Below are 16,809 nucleotides of genomic sequence, written 5' to 3'. Positions count from 1 at the left end.
AAATTCCATATAACTGGTCCCAGTCAGTATTCTAGCTTGTTTTGAATCATCTGAAGCTTTTGACTGTTCAAAGCACATCCAGTGCTTTACAGTAGTCTAAATGGGAAGTTACCAAGGGGATCTGCCTATTTCATTTCTGGTGGGATCATAGCTGGCACACCAGCCCAAGTTGGTAAAAGGCACTTCATGCTGCAGATGCCACTGGGTCGTAAAAATTGAGAACGGAACCCAGTAGCATCTCTAAACTGAACTTTCTTTTCTAGGGGGGAGAGGTCCTAGTGTGGTCCTGAGAGCCAGTGTGGTGTAGTGGTTAAGAGCGGTAGACTCGTAATCTGGTGAACCGGGTTCGCATCTCAGCTCCTCTACATGCAGCCGCTGGGTGACCTTGGGCTAGTCACACTTCTCTGAAGTCTCTCAGCCCCACTCACCTCACAGAGTGTTTGTTGTGGGGGAGGAAGGGAAAGGAGAATGTTAGCCACTTTGAGACTCCTTCGGGTAGTGATAAAGCGGGATATCAAATCCAAACTCTTCTTCTTCTTCTTCTAGTTAGGGAAGGCCCTGGTTGGTCCTAATTGCAGCTAATGACAGAAATGATATCGCACAATTAAGACTGACAGGGAAAGTGTGAGGGAATTTGGTCCTGAGAGCAAAAGGATTGTGGATAGTGCCTGTGTTTGGCCTGTTTCCAGTCTCTGGGAATATTAAGTCTGTACTAGCCCCCAAAGAATGATAAAGCACGAAAAATGTACTCCTACATAACTGCCCTCTCTTTCACCTCCAGTTAAGTGAGTATAGGATTGCAGCCTAAGGTGATGAACGTGATCTGTTGAAACGAATAGATAACTAAAATGGTAAAAACATTCACAATCTGTTTTGCTGGCATCGTATTATGATTGCACTTAATTCTGAGACTGTCTTGCCGTAGAGCAAATGTTTCTATTGGTCTAGTTTTCCCATAAGAAATGTCCGTGGTTTTCCATGATGAGCAGCCCAGGTTTGTTGCATTTCCTGCAGGCTTTCTCTTGGGCTTCAGTGACCAGTAAAAACCTGCCTCCTAGTGGTACTGTTTCTTCCTCTGGAATTCCACCCCATGTTAAAGCACCAGTCTCACAGGTAACCAGTCTGTGAACACCTTAGATTGTCTGCTTGTTTACATCTACAAACTGCTTCACTAACAAAGCAAGTTACAATTCCTCGAATTATGCCAATTGGCTGCTTAATATATATATATCCCAGCACCCTGTACCAACTTATGACTGTTTTGTAGACTGGTTCAATCATTTCTTACCAGCAGTGATGTTTTTCTAGAGAAAGAGGTGCCAGAACTTGCCATGAACGCCTCCCATGTTCTCTTATAATGGCAGTGGCGCCCACTTGAGAGGTGCTGGAACTGAATTCTGGCAAGTTCCGGCTGAAAAAAAGCCCTGCTTACCAGTACTATTGTTACTCCTTTTTCCAAAATGTTTGTGGCAGTGCGATATATAAGTTGTCTGGAACAAAGGTGTAGAAGGGATCCCTTGGGGATCATCCACACTTTCGTTTGAACCGTATTTTGAAAATCTGAGAAGTCTATGTGTACATATTTCATTATTCAGGATATCATACCCAGTTACTTTCTTTAAAACAAAAAACTTCTTTATTTTTCTGTTTCAAAAAATACATATAATAAACAATCCCTGTATACCCCCACCCCCAAGAAACATTCCATGCATATGCAAAATAAATGATACAGTCAAACATTAAGCAGTAGTTTAGAGCTGATTATAGCAGTTAAGGGTCTTCTACTCTCCGTCTTAACAGATTATCCCAGAGTGAGCCATGGGTAGTTGAAAAGGTAGTTGAGTTCATCTTTCTGCACCTTAAAATTACTAGAGAATGTTTTGTGGAGGACACGGAGATAGGTTTAAGCACAATGCTTCTGCTTTCCCCTTAAAAAAAACTTAGCAAATCTGCATAAACACAGCTACCATACCAAGAGGTAAGATGAAGAACCCAGCTCTGGTAGTAGACATTTAAAGATGTCACACTAGCGGCATAATCAGACCCTTTGACACAGCCCACTGTTGCAAGCTTAGTTGAAATGAACAGGGCAGTGGTTTTCAACCAGTGTGCTGTGGCACCTTGGGGTGCCTTGAATGATGGTCAGGGCTGCCGTGGGCAACACTGGCCTCTGTCCCTCTTTCCTTCCCCCTCTCCTCTGATGTCCCCTCGTGTCTCTGCCTCCCAAAGGCTTGCACAGCTGTTTGTTGCAGCAGCCCTGGCTACTAGCTCCGCAAGCGAATGGTGCCTCTGGGGCTGGCCAGGGGGTGCTGGTTGCCAGGAGCTGAGGCGGCCTCGGAGCAAGCAAGCAAGCAAGCAGTTCAAGGAGCCCAGCCAGCCAGTCTGCCAGCCCTTGCTGTTGGCAATGGACAGACCCACGCCCCTATGGAGCAATGTAAAGAGGCACTTCTCTTTGGGGGCAGCTCAGAGATCAGGGGCAGCAGCAGCGGCTGCCCGGAGGACTCCCAATGAGAGTAGAGGAGGCTGAAGGAACACTCCACAAGGAAGGGTGTTTGAAAAAGGGTGAGGGGCTGCCAGCTCTTCAGGCAAGGGGTGAGCCCCACAGGGATGCCACATTGCTGGCAGTATATATAAGATGTATAGTTTTCCCGAGTGTTAAAATCATTGTGTGTAAAACCATCCATTGACATGGGCATAAGAGTTGGCTCCTATGCCCATGTCATAAAATATTTGAGGAGGCCACCCCCCTCCCAAAATTGATGGGCACTGCCATTCAAATGGTGTGTGTCTGTCATGTCAAGTGATTTATTATGTGGGGTGGGGATTACCTGCCTACCCCTCAAAATATTTTACTCAAGTTGGCCTGGACATGGCCTCTCCCACTAATGAGTCGGTAGGATTGGTTAGTTAGTGTAGAAAGAAGCCACATGTTTTATTGTCATCAACACTGAATACCAACAGGAATGAAGCCAAAGTTGGGTCATTGAGAAATAAGAGGGAGGTATTGGCTTGTAGAAATAAATAACAATAATAAATCCATTTAAAAACAAACACTCCCTAGCTTTAAAAGGTAAAGGTAAAGGGACCCCTGACCATTAGGTCCAGTCGCGGATGACTCTGGGGTTGCGGCGCTCATCTTGCTTTATTGGCCGAGGGAGCCGGCGTACAGCTTCCGGGTCATGTGGCCAGCATGACTGAGATGCTTCTGGCGAACCAGAGCAGCGCACGGAAACACCGTTTACCTTCCCGCCGGAGTGGTACCTTTTTATCTACTTGCACTTTGATGTGCTTTCGAACTGCTAGGTTGGCAGGAGCAGAGACCGAGCAACGGGAGCTCACCCTGTTGCGGGGATTCAAACCGCCGACCTTCTGATCGGCAAGTCCTAGGCTCTGTGGTTTAACCCACAGCGCCACCTGCGTCCCTATACTCCCAAGATTTACAGTCTAACAATAAAGATACAGCACACAAGGGAAAAGGGATGAGGGGGGAAGAGGAATATAAAATTCGAAACTCAGGCCCCAATTTCTCGGCAGTTGTTGCTATGTTCACCAGCTGGCTTAGTTCATTGGCAGGAGGAGCCTAATGGAGCTTGGCCTCCAGCAAAGCAGACGCCTTGAACCTGGCTTCCTGTCTCTCCCACCAAGGCACCCTGATGAAATGGCTGTCCACAGATGACAGCTGAGGGAAGAGGAGGCCTGGTGCAGCTGGCCTTTCGCAGCAGAGCCAATGGGGGGAGCTCTGCTTCGCGGCTCTCCCAGTGCTTAAGCTGCTCTTTGATAGTAGCTCTCATGGCATGACCTGGGGTGGGGGCGGGGCTTTTCAGGGTTTCCAGGGGCTGAACCTTGAAAACCCTCATCACCACTAGTGCTTTGGGCTAGTCTGAAAAAGATGTAATTCAGAACTCCACTTTTTTGTTTTATAACAAAAAGTAAGCCCTACAGTCCTGGATTGGTACAGAGGAATTCATAAGTGGAATGTTTTTCCAACTACAAAAAAACAAAACAAAACAAAACAAAACCCCAACAGCTTTATTCTGCATTTATGAGTTGCTCTGCTTCGGCTGCCCAAGTTATCTTTAGAATTTTTGCTAACCGTGCCTTTTCTCGTTCCAGCAAAGAGTAGAAACAAAACCTGAAACCCAGTCTCAACCTCCTCGTGTGCGTGAACAGCGTCCGCGGGAGCGGCCAGGCTTTCCCTCAAGGGGCCCCAGACCAGGTAAAAAAAAAAAAATCCAAGCACCAGTATTGCAAATCTGGCTTACAGTGGGTTTTCTGGGTTTTCCTTAGGAAATCAGGTCGTTCACCTGGTTTGACAGGTTGGATGGCCATCTGTTATGGATGCTTTAGTTGAGATTCTTCCATTGCCAGGGTTGGACTCGATGACTCTCAGAGACCCTTCCAACTCCACAATCCTATGATTCTGTGGCCTACCCTAAATCCTCTAGCTTTAAATTTGAATGTGAAAGGCCCTTATGGCCTTGAAGGTACATGGCAATTACACACATACACACAGAGAGAGGGCTTTTTCCCAAAGGTTTTTGCCAAGTAACAAGTGAACCGTTTCTGAAAATACGTTCTTTAAAAAAAGCCCACCTGTTTTCCTCTAAGAACAAGAAGAAAACACATCCAGCTAAATCTGAACTTGACTATTTACCTATCTTAAGTTAATAAATAGGCATTTCCATTTCTGCTGGAGTTCCTCTTCTAGTTCCATTTGCAGTCTTCCAAGTGTGCTCTCTAACTTCCACAGTGCTCCAGCCCCTTTTATAGTACTTCAGGGCTCTATCTTTGCTCTTTTTAATTCCCTCGTCTCTCTCCCTCCCCCCCCTCTATGTATATATATACAGTCATAAGGTAAAGGTAAAGGTACCCCTGCCCGTACGGGCCAGTCGTGTCCGACTCTAGGGTTGTGCGCCCATCTCACTTAAGAGGCCGGGGGCCAGCGCTGTCCGGAGACACTTCCGGGTCACGTGGCCAGCGTGACGAAGCTGCCCTGGCGAACCGGCACCAGAGCAGCACACGGAAACGCCGTTTACCTTCCCGCTATAAAGCGGTACCTATTTATCTACTTGCACTTAAGAGTGCTTTCGAACTGCTAGGTGGGCAGGAGCTGGGACCGAAAGACGGGAGCTCACCCCGCCGCGGGGATTCGAACCGCCGACCATACGATCGGCAAGTCCTAGGCACTGAGGTTTTACCCACAGCGCCACCCGCGTCCCTATATACAGTCATACCTCGGGTTAAAGACGCTTCAGGTTAAATCTTTTCCGGTTGCGTCCCGCGGCAACCCAGAAGTAACGGAATGGGTTACTTCTGGGTTTCGCCGCTCGCACATGCGCAGACACTCAGAATGACGTCACGCGCATGTGCAGACGTGGCGAATCGCGACTCGCGCAGACGCGGGTTGCGTTCACATCCAGAGGTACCACTGTATATATATAATGTTACTTCAACTTTCTCTCCTAACCTTTTAGCCTGCCAGAAAGGGAATAGAATCCAGGATAAGTTTCTAGTCGCTGATACCTGTTAGGTTTCTCTCTTGCCTCCCCTTAAACCTTTTAGGCTTCATTTTCTCCTAACTGTGAAGTCCCCGGCCGAATTTTGACATTCCTGGCTACAACATAACAAAGACAGCATCCATTTTATGAAATAGAACTGAACATGGGATTGAATCCAGAGTTCATTCTCACCAGCAGGAGCATTCCATATGTTTGTAAGCTGACTGCTGTTTGTGTCCCGGTTTTGTATGAATGCAGGTCGAGGAGATATGGATCAAAATGAATCAGACAATCGACGAATAATTCGCTATCCGGATAGTCATCAGCTCTTCGTTGGCAATTTACCACATGATATTGATGAGAATGAACTGAAAGAGTTTTTCATGAGTAAGTGACACATAAGTTGAAGCTTGAGGTGGTGGGGATTCTTGCTAGTCCCATATTAAGTTACCTCTCTAATTAGCATTGCTGAAATTGCCTTCTGAGCAAACTGACTTGCTGTTTAATAGATGTTATACATTTTCCCATAACCATCTACACCCTGCTTTCACAGGTTTTGGGAATGTTGTGGAACTTCGCATCAATACTAAAGGTGTTGGAGGAAAACTCCCAAACTTTGGCTTTGTGGTGTTTGATGACTCTGAGCCAGTTCAGAAGATTTTATTGGCAAAAGTAAGTAATCTAGTCACCATGTTATAAACTAGTGTTAGATTCTGTTTTCATTATGACACATTGAATTCTGCTGCCTTAGACTTTTGTAAGTCCCCACCCACTTCACATTCATCCATCAATGGATTTCTGTGAACCAGGAATAAGACAGTGAAAGACCTGGCTTAAAAGCCTTTCTCCTTTAGGTGCTATGGGGTGTGTTTTTTTTGTAGGTAAGTGTTCTGTGTGGAAAAGCTTAATTATGCTATTTCCCATTTGCAGCCTGAAGTGATAAGAGTCCATTCTGTCAGGGGGGTGGGGGGTGTCAGAACCGGGGGATGAAAAGCCAGCTGGCTCGGCCGCCTCCCCCCTCAGCCTTGCCGCTGTGGAGATCCATCAGTCATCCTCCTCCGACGTGCTTCTGCGCCTCAAGTTGCAGTGCATGCTTGAGCACACATTGCTCAGCAATCACACAACAGAATCAGGCCCGAGGCGTGGATACGATACTAAGCTATGCATTTATTATACATAAATCAGGCCAAAGAAAAACATGGCCTCTCTCCTTGTTCTTCTCAGGGAGAGAGAAAACAAAAGCAATACAGAGCGGAAGTTCCGCTCACGCCAGCAATCTGTGCTGGAATGTAAACAGACATGTGATGTGTACCGTATTTTTCGCTCCATAGGGCGCACCAGACCATAGGGCGCACGTAGGTTTTAGGGGGGGGGGTAAAGAAAAAAAATTATCCCCCCCCCAGCCCCAAAGAGGAAAGAAGCCAAGACAGCGAGCGGGATCCATCCCGCTGGCTGTCTTGGCTTCCTCTTTAGCCACGTGCAACCTCTCCAGCCGGGAGAGGCTGTGCGCGGCTTTGGCAGAAGCCAGGACAGCGAGCGGGATGGATCCTGCTCGCTGTCTTGGCTTCGTTTTTAGCCGCGGGGCTGGGGCTGGGGCGGGGGAAGCTTGAGCTTCCCCCGACCCCAGCCCCCAAAACAGGTCCAGGAGCGGCGGCAAGATTGTGCACAACCTTGCCGCCACTCCCGGAGTTTGTGGGGCTGCAGACGGGGGAAGCCCGAGCTTCCCCCGACCCCAGCCCCCAGAACAGGCAGCTATCCACAAGCCTTCGGAGTCTGGCAGGAACTCCCGCCGCGCTCCGAAGGCTTGCGGATAGCTGCCTGAAGCCTGCATTCGTTCCATAGGACACACACACATTTCCCCTTCATTTATGGAGGGGAAAAGGTGCGTCCTATAGAGCAAAAAATACGGTAACAATCCCACATATCTGCAGCTCGGGAGGAATGTAATCCCAACAGGGTGAGGATCTGGCTGTAGGCCTGTTCAGATGGCACTTGCCTGCCTTTTGTAGATCAATACTTCACTGTGAAGTCTAGGAACAAGTTTTGCACTTCCTCTCCTTCCTCCCCACTGCACATTTATTGAGTGGTTTTAAAAAAACAAACGGGAATCTCCCTAACTCCGCAATCCAGACCACAATTAAAAGAAGGATTTGAATTGAAGGTTTATGAAGAGGCCACAGTTAATGCATAGCAAGTGATAGCTCAACTGATGAGAGGCAAAGTGCAGTGTAAACCAGTCCCTAGTTAATGTTATAGTGAAAATAATCCTCTCCTATCCGAAAATAGGTCACAGCTATTTGTTTGCGACACCATTGTATACCGAGAGTATTCTAAATTGCAAAGTGTTATTACTGAAAATTGCCGCTCTTGAAAGAAGTGAATCAGGATAGAGATTTGAGGGCATAACTTTAGATACGGCACAAAACGGTTGATTGGAACGCATACAGAATTACAGTGTACGGTAGAAAGCGGCAAGAGAATAACTTCACAATATTTCAAGATAACAGGAAGCAGTTCTAGAAAAAGATGTGCCAGAACTCACCACGAACACCTCCCTCATTCTCTTAGAATGGGAATGGCACATACCTGAGAGGTGCCAGAACTGAGTTCTGGCTGACAAACCCTGACAGGAAGTCATATTCTTGTAATTATTTTTTTTTTAATGACCAGTTGCTTACTGTGTTTGGATAATCAGCTCAATTGAGAATTGGCCATACTTGCACCCAGATCCTAGACCTGAAGAAAGGAGTGATCTGGGATAACTAAGAATATGCATTGCTTCTAAAGTGGAGTTTTGTAAGAAATGTTCAAAGTATGGCAGCTTCTGCCTCACGGGGTCTCTGCCATGGGAGCATATTCACCCAGTGCTTTTCCAGCTGCACTGGCTCCCAGTAGAGTACAAGGTCAGATTTAAGGTGCTGGTTTTGACCTTTAAAGCCCTTCACGGCCTAGGACCCTCGTACCTACGGGACCGCCTCTCCCGGTATGCCCCACAGAGGACCTTAAGGTCCATAAATAGCAACACCATAGAGGTCCTGGGCCCTAAGGAAGTTATATTAGCCTCAACCAGAGCCAGGGCCTTTTCGACACTGGCTCCAGCCTGGTGGAACGCTCTGCCTCATGAGATCAGGGCCCTGCAGGATCTGCTTTCTTTCCGCAGGGCGTGTAAGACAGAGTTGTTCCGCCTGGCCTTTGGCTTAGAATCAATTTGATTCCCTCCCCCTCTTTCTTTTTTCCTTTCTCCTCCTGTGAAGAGGCTGCATTTTGATGTTGTATTTAATTTTGTTTTTTAATTTGTATTTTAATCAACTTGTTTTTATTTTTGGTTGTTAGCTGCCCTGAGCCCGGTCTTGGCTGGGGAGGGCGGGGTATAAATAAAATTTATTATTATTATAGATTTCTGCCATCCATACAAACAACGTTGTCACGCAAAATAACATCCACTGGGTCTGTGTATTGTAGCTAGCAAGATAGCAGTAATAAGAATTGCTAATGATATGACACCTGAATACTAACTAGCATTGTGATTGACACACTCTAAAGAAACGATGCGTTCTGATCCGGTCTGCCAATGACTGTCAGCAGTTAGGTTAGCTATGTACAGCATAACTCAGTTCTCTAATGTTGCATGCATGACATGGAGATGACGATGATGATTATACCCAGCCACTCTGGGAGCCTTCTGCATATGTTCTACTAAGTGAGCTAATGAACCTCTTTGGACACTATAAAACTAGCTAAGCTTTTGGTATTAACGCTTTATCCTCTCCCTCCCTCCCCGCCCTTTCAAGCCTGTTATGTTTCGTGGTGAAGTGCGCTTGAACGTAGAAGAAAAAAAGACCAGAGCAGCTCGTGAAAGGGAGACCCGAGGTGGTGGCGATGACCGCAGAGATATCCGGCGCAACGACCGAGGTCCAGGGGGTCCACGTGGCATTGTGGGTGGTGGAATGATGCGAGACCGCGATGGAAGAGGGCCTCCTCTAAGGGGTGGCATGGCTCACAAACTTGGCTCCGGAAGAGGAACTGGGCAGATGGAAGGCCGGTTCACAGGTCAACGTCGTTGAAGACCCAAATGTTGGCAGGCAGTCTTGGCAGTGATACATTATTCGTCGTGTTTGCATTCTTGTTAATTTTCTGGCTTTGGAATGTAACACAGCCTTTTTGATCATTTCTTTGATGTGAGAAACATCCTTTGGTTACCAGTTAAATTGAGGTGGACGTTCTTTCCCCAATTTCACAAAGAAGTCACACTGTTAACGTATAACTTAGACTTGGAGATTAAGGACTGAGAAATGACCATTTAAACTTTCTGCAGCAGCAACTTTAAAAAAAAAAAAGGACAAGGGCGTGCCTAATTTGAGTTAAGGTCCTTTCAGTAAAACAAAACAAAAAAAAGCACCCTCCTGCTACACATTTTGTGTAAGTGTTACTGTTTCTGCCTATTACTGTTGGAAACACAACTAGTGCAATCTTTGAAATTGGAGAAGCTTACCCTTTTCCCCCCTTACAGAACACTTGGCTCCAAACAACTCACGTTTTTATGAACTCAAAAAAGCGCACTAATGGGTATTTGACTCCTTTTACGTTGACATCTGCTGAAAGCAGCAAGGAAAAAGTAGCTTGTGAAACGATGCAGGCATCTGCTCTGCTTTGCTCTGACCAATATATGTACACACACACAAACCTTAACGAGACTACAAGTACGTTCCAGAAGGAAACCATTTAGCTGTAAACACAGATGTAAAAACTTCAAAAATCATAGTCCTGAATACGAAACAAGTTTGGTTTTTGTTTTTTTTTAAAAAAAAAGGATTTAATGAGCTCCCCCGCCTTTCTCCAGAACAGGGATGGCTAAATGCTCAACACACTCCTTCTCCCCTTTCCCCTTTCTGTAAGCAGTGTACAGTGAAAAATTGTCTCTACTGTATTGAGGTCTCTGGTAATGTAACAAGCATGATGGTGCCTTCTATTAAATACATCATTCCAGTGTTGCTGGTGATTTTGTACAGTATAGTGGTATGAATGGCTGTGCTGCAAAACTTTTAACAGCTGTAAAAAAAAATGTTTATAAAATCATTGTATAAAAATTGCAGTATCTTTAAATCGGTAAAGGTTACTGGAATATTATTTGCCTAGCTCTGCGGTTGACATGTTTCTGAAGCCTTTGAAGGAGGGAGGAAAGAAGTGGCTGCATTTTTAACAGAAATGGAGTTGCGGAAGAGTGTGTGCGTTCTTGCATAGACAAGTCCAAAGTTAATCAAGCACGTACCTTTGTTTCAAGTATACTTCGGATAAGCATATTTAACATAAAACTTGTTACGCTCAAGGATACTGCAATTTTCACAGGGCAGGAGAATAGCTCAAAGTAATTGCTATTTCCGGGTTTTGAACTTTCGTCACCCATTTTGCACAACCTCGAAGCGACTTTGACGCCCACGCGGCTCAGATTTGTACATGGAGGAAGGACCTCCTCTTGTGTATTTGGATTTTTTTTTAGAGCGTCTTGAATTTTGGTGAGAGGTTTGCTGTTTCCAGGTTCCTGTTTGCATAGATCGCACATTCCAGAAAACTGCAAATGTAGCAAAACAGTGCTCCCCCGGCTTCACGCTGGACAGCTCAGTAAGCCTCGGGATTACTCTTGAGGAGGGGAGGCAAAAATATGTGACCACTCAGAGCTGCTCTAAGCATGGAAGACCTCACTTGTTTTGATGTAACAAAAATGCCTAATGCAAGGAGCATTTGGTTAAAAGTGACCATTTGCTGTTTCCTATGAATGTGGAAAATCTTGCCTGTGTGTTAAGGGGGAGGGGGAGTGAGTTTGCATCATTTTCTCCCCCCCCCCAATAATAATAATAATAATTGAGGTCTTCCATGTTTGACGGTAAGTCTTGCACTATTTTCATACACTTTCTGGGACACATTTCTCTCTTTCCATGGTTATATTTGGGGGGGTGTTTTGTGTTGAACTGTTTCATTTTCAGACGATGCCTGGAAATGTAGTACTTGAATGCTTCACCACAAACCATAAACCTTTAAGTTGAAAGCCTTTCTTTAAACTGCTCTTCTCAGCAAGCGGTTTGCTTACCAGTGTTTTGTGTTCCTTGACTTTTATCTTTTTTTTAGTGCTATGGTATTGCCCTGCGATCTTTAAAAAAAAAAAACTCTTAAAAGGCAAATGGCACTGGAGAAATAATCAGAAAAATACGTAACTGACAATTAGAGGAGCTACTGAGCCATTCAGCTATCCGGCCGGCTTCTTTAAATGCCATGAATTAACAATATTGGAAGCATACACAGAAGTTTACATGGTGACTGTTCGCCTATTGTACTGTGGACTCATAGTGTTCTTGTCCCTCCTTTCAATAACTGTACCTCTAGAAGAAAAAAGCAACAGATCTCCTTTGACCTGTTATAAACTGCTGATTTGTTGACAATGGGGTAGTATTGCTATAATTGCAGTCCTATTTCAACAAACTTGCTTTAACCATCTTTTGGCTTTAGTAGGTATGCAAGACAGTGGACTACCATCTTTATTGCTGTAATGTGTTGAGCATTATATGCTAGTAGAATCTAGTTTAATTGTTGCAGGTGGAAAGTATTTACTTTTTAAGTTTCCATTTTTGAATGTGTTTTGACTAAACATACCAATAAACTACTGATGTCTGCAGCATTCATCAATGGTCCCGAATTCTCTTCTCAGTGGAATTGGTGTTCCTCCGTGGCAGTTATCTACATGGAAAGTCAATCGTGCCGGTGTTGTTGATCCCAAAATTGCTGTTGATCTGACAATTTAACTAGCAGTGGATTCTGCACCTTGCAACAACTTGCATCTTAAGCTGTCAATCTGCATGTCAAAATTCTTTGTGTTGTAGCTGCTGTGAAAATATATGCACGTTGACACAGTTTTAATTGTCCATCACGCATGCTGAACCCATGGCCCTTTCTAAACCTACTAGATCTTTTATGCCAGCAAAAGAGCAGAGTCTTTACTGTAGGGCATTCAGCAGAACTTACCAAATCGCATGTACTGCACTATCCATTGCCTTTGGTGTTGAATTTTCTTGTTCTCGCTCTCCAAGGCGAAGGCTTTTCTTCAACCGCTGCTGCTTCACCGTAAGCCTGTCACTTACAGAAAAGTTGAAATTTTCAAACTGAATTTGTATATTCTATCTTGAGGCAGCTGATGAAGAGGTGAAACTATCCCTGGACAGTGGCGTTTTGATGCACGTGTGGGCAACTCAAGACTTGACAGCCGATAGACCTTAAGACAGCATGAAAAATTGTTTTGTTGTACCTGTACACTCCCATTGTCTCCCGAGACAGATGCCAGCAACACTTTGACTTCTATTTGTCACAAGCGGCTAGTTCAGCACCAGCTGGTTATTTTGCGCAGTGATGATAAAAGTCTTTTGCATTCCAGCGGAGGGCGCATGGCTTGGTACATAGCGAAGGTCCCAGGTTCAGTGCCTGATCTGTTTGAAACCTTGGAGCTGTTGCCAGTTAAAGGTAAAAGGACCCCTGACCATTAGGCCCAATCATGGCCGACTCTGGGGTTGCGGTGCTTATTTTGCTTTACTGGCCGAGAGAGCCGGCGTACAGCTTCCGGGTCATGTGGCCAGCATGACTAAGCCGCTTCTGGCGAACCAGAGCAGTGCACAGAAATGCCGTTTACCTTCCCGCCGGAGCTGTACCTATTTATCTACTTGCACTTTGACGTGCTTTTGAACTGCTAGGTTGGCAGGAGCTGGGACCGAGCAACAGGAGCTCACCCCGTCGCGGGGATTCGAACCGCCGACCTTCTGATCGGCAAGCCCTAGGCTCTGTGGTTTAACCCACAGCCAGTTAGGTGAGACTAGAGGCCAGGTGGCCCATTAGTCTGACTTGTACAAGTCAATGTGTGTTCACTGCGGCTCTCTTGTGAGTCATTCGTGGATTCTGCATTTCTCTGGCTGAAAGCAACAAGATCTCTGGATGTAGAGATCTCTGAATGCTAGGCTGGCTGGCCCCTCCGGCTTTATTCAGCAACAAAGCAGAAGTGCTAGCTTATTGCATTTATATTCCCCCTTCAAGGAGTACATAGTTCACCTTCCTCCTCTGTTAATCCCTACAACAGCCCTGGGAAGTAGGTTAAAAGGCTGCGGCTGGCCCAAGTTGTCACTCAGTGTGTTTCATGCCTTAGTGGGGATTTGAACCCTGATCTCCTGGGTTCTAGTCCAGGGGTCAGCAAACTTTTTCAGCTGTGAGCCGGTCCACCGTCCTTCAGACCTTGTGGTAGGCTGGACTATATTGGGGGGGGGGGGATCCAGTGTACCTTGGGTTACAGACTCTGCTAACCCAGAAATAGTTTCTCAGGTTAAGAACTTGGCTTCAGGATGAGAACAGAAATTGTGCTCTGGCGGTGCGGCAGCGGTGAGAGGCCCCATTAGCTAAAGTGGTGCTTCAGGTTAAGAACAGTTTCAGGTTCTTAAACCTGAAACGAACTAATTAATCCAGAACGGATTAAGTACTTAACCCGAGGTACCACTGTAATGAATTCCTGTGCCTCACAAATAGTCCACATTAAATAAAAGCACACATTCTGCTCATGTAAAAACACCAGGCAGGCCCCACAAATAACCCAGAGATGCATTTTAAATAAAAGGACACATTCTACTCATGTAAAAACACGCTGATTCCTGGACCGTCCAGGGGCCAGATTGAGAAGGCGATTGGGCCGCATCCGGCCCCCGGGGCCTTAGGTTGCCTACCCCTGTCCTAGTCCAACACTAGCCACCACACCGCACTGCCATCCAGGCGTCCTCCTGCGATGGGGCAGCTGTTTAAATCAAGTAGGTATATACGGGGAAAGCAAAATGTCACTTAGAGAAGGATCTGAAACATTTTCCTTGAAGTTTGAATTTCCTTTACTGTGGACTGTTTTGTTTGATGATTTATTGTCTTGTAAACCACTTTGAGATTCCCCACCCCTTTTATAATGCAGTATAGAAATGAAATGAAAAATAAAAATAAATCCCATGGTTGGGTGAGGGAATGGTGCCTAGACATTCTGTTGTGGCAGCCATAACGCAGGTTTAAGGTGCTATTTGGCAATTAGCTTATATATATGTGTGTGTTTCTAACACTGAGTCAGATCTAGTTCAGTATTATCCACATGGAGTAGCAGTGGCTGTTCAGGATTTCACATAGGGTTTTCTTCCAGCTTTGCAGTGCTTTTCTTTCGTACACTGAGACCCAAGTGGATTTTGCTAGCAGGAATGGAAATAATCAAGCACCTACCGTTTTCTGTAGTGGGCTAGCTGTACAGTCCAGCGCTTCTGACTTCCATCATCTGCCTCCTGTCTTCTGCCAGTTGACGCTTCTCAACATGCACAGACTTCTCATCCTTCAGCTTCTTGGGGGAAAGCCCATCACCAATGTGAATTTAACATCCATTTTGGTAATAGTTTTTTTCTTTTTTGAGTCAACCATTTTCCTGTCCCTATCGGAGCCACAGTGGGCCAGGGCTATTAACCAGCAGGTTGCTGCTTTGAGCCAACCCAGGATTTCACCATTGCCTGGGGTCCCTTCCAACTCTATAATTCTATAAGCTTAGGTCTTTTCCTTGTTTTCTAGGTACAGTGGTACCTCGGGTTACATACGCTTCAGGTTACAGACTCCGCTAACCCAGAAATAGTACCTCGGGTTAAAAACTTTGCTTCAGGATGAGAACAGAAATCGTGCTCCGGCAGCGCGGCAGCAGCAGGAGGCCCCCATTAGCTAAAGTGGTGCTTCAGGTTAAGAACAGTTTCAGGTTAAGCATGGACCTCCAGAACCTCTTAACCAGAGTTACCACTGTACTGCAACTCAAAGTTCAACAAAACAACTCAGTCTGTAGAGCAGGGGTAGGCAACCTAAGGCCCGGGTGCCGGATGCGGCCCAATCGCCTTCTCAATCCGGCCTGCAGATGGTCCGCGAATCAGCATAGTTTTTACATGAGTAGAATGTGTCCTTTTATTTAAAATGCATCTCTGGGTTATTTGTGGGGCATAGGAATTCGTGTTTGGTTTTTTTCCAAAATACAGTCTGGCTCACCACATGGTCTGAGGGACAGTCGACCGGCCCACGGCTGAAAAAGGTTGCTGACCCCTGCTGTAGAGCATGAGAATCTTAATCTCAGTTCATTTTTTTTTTTAAAGATATTTATTGGAGTTTTACAAAGACATGAATCTAAAAAATCATATAAAAAGAAAGAAATACAATAAAAGAAACATAGAAAAATACATAAAATAAGAAAAGGAAAATAAAAACAAATCCATTTTTGTAACCCTGACTCGTTATCTTATTTCCTTGGCCTACTCACACCTCCCCTTTTTGTATTCCCATTTAAATAATCAAGTCAGCAAATCCTTACCCTCTTTCATTTATCTTAACTCTATATCTTAACATGTTATACCTCTATATTTTCATCCATTTATCAATTCATTTTTGCATATTCTTATTAACTTTGTTGCTAATGCCACTTATTTTCAGTCCAACATCATTTTAACATTCATTAATTTTACAGTGTTTCTGAAGATAGTCTTTAAATTTCTTCCAGTCTTCTTCCACCAACTCTTCTCCCAGGTCTCGGATTCTGCCAGTCATTTCCGCCAATTCCATATAATCCATCACCTTCATCTGTTTAATCTCAGTTCAAGCCCCATGGGCAAATGATTCTTGCATTCAGGGGGTTGGACTAAAGACCCTGGGGTCGCTTCCAGTTCTGCGATTCTATAATTCTATAATCCTATGCTTTAGACGAGCAGCAAGCCTTGCCTACTGCTGCCTATCGAACAGTGGGCACTATAGAATTATAGCATCGTAGAGGCAGAAGGGACCCTAAGGGTCATCTAGTCCAACCCCCTACAATGCAGGCATCTCAAGGGAAGCATCCCTGACCGACTACCATCCAACCTCTGCTGAAAAACCTCCTGGGAAGGGGAAGAGCCCATCACCTCCCGAGGGAGACAGTTCCGCAGTCAAAGGGCACTCGCCGCCAGAACATTCTCTCCAATGCCCTCAGTGAATAGTTAAACGGCGGAACTTGCTGCTGCTGGAGGCAGCGATGGCTGCTGTTGTCGTTTAGTCGTGTCCGACTCTTCGTGACCCCATGGACCAGAGCACGCCAGGCCCTCCTGTCTTCCACTGCCTCCCGCAGTTTGGTCAAACTCATGTTTGTAGCTTCGAAAACACTGTCCCACCATCTCGTCCTCTGTTGTCCCCTTCTCCTTGTGCCCTCCATCTTTCCCAACATCAGGGTCTTTCCCAGGGAGTCTTCTCTTCTCATTAGGTG

At 45.5% G+C, this 16,809-nt stretch overlaps 1 protein-coding gene across 2 annotated transcripts in view; it reads left to right on the top strand.

Moving 5' to 3' along the window:
• G3BP2 (G3BP stress granule assembly factor 2) overlaps nucleotides 1-12,172 on the top strand; it is a 38,646-nt gene extending 26,474 nt beyond the window's left edge. Inside the window, exons 8-12 of one of the 2 annotated variants that reach the window (XM_083583193.1) lie at nucleotides 1,015-1,113; nucleotides 4,114-4,216; nucleotides 5,757-5,885; nucleotides 6,052-6,170; nucleotides 9,290-12,172. In XM_083583193.1, the coding sequence (XP_083439319.1) occupies nucleotides 1,015-1,113; nucleotides 4,114-4,216; nucleotides 5,757-5,885; nucleotides 6,052-6,170; nucleotides 9,290-9,562 (723 nt within the window). In that variant the 3' untranslated portion in view covers nucleotides 9,563-12,172. The remainder of the gene's footprint in view (nucleotides 1-1,014; nucleotides 1,114-4,113; nucleotides 4,217-5,756; nucleotides 5,886-6,051; nucleotides 6,171-9,289) is intronic. The other variant, XM_083583194.1, reaches the window with a different exon arrangement.
• The last annotated feature ends 4,637 nt before the right edge of the window (nucleotides 12,173-16,809 follow it).

This window comes from Podarcis filfolensis (assembly GCF_964270895.1).
Source record: "Podarcis filfolensis genome assembly, chromosome: 13".
NCBI lineage: Eukaryota > Metazoa > Chordata > Lepidosauria > Squamata > Lacertidae > Podarcis > Podarcis filfolensis.
The sequence above is the reverse complement of the archived record's forward strand: the minus strand, read 5'-3'. Positions and strand labels throughout refer to the sequence as shown.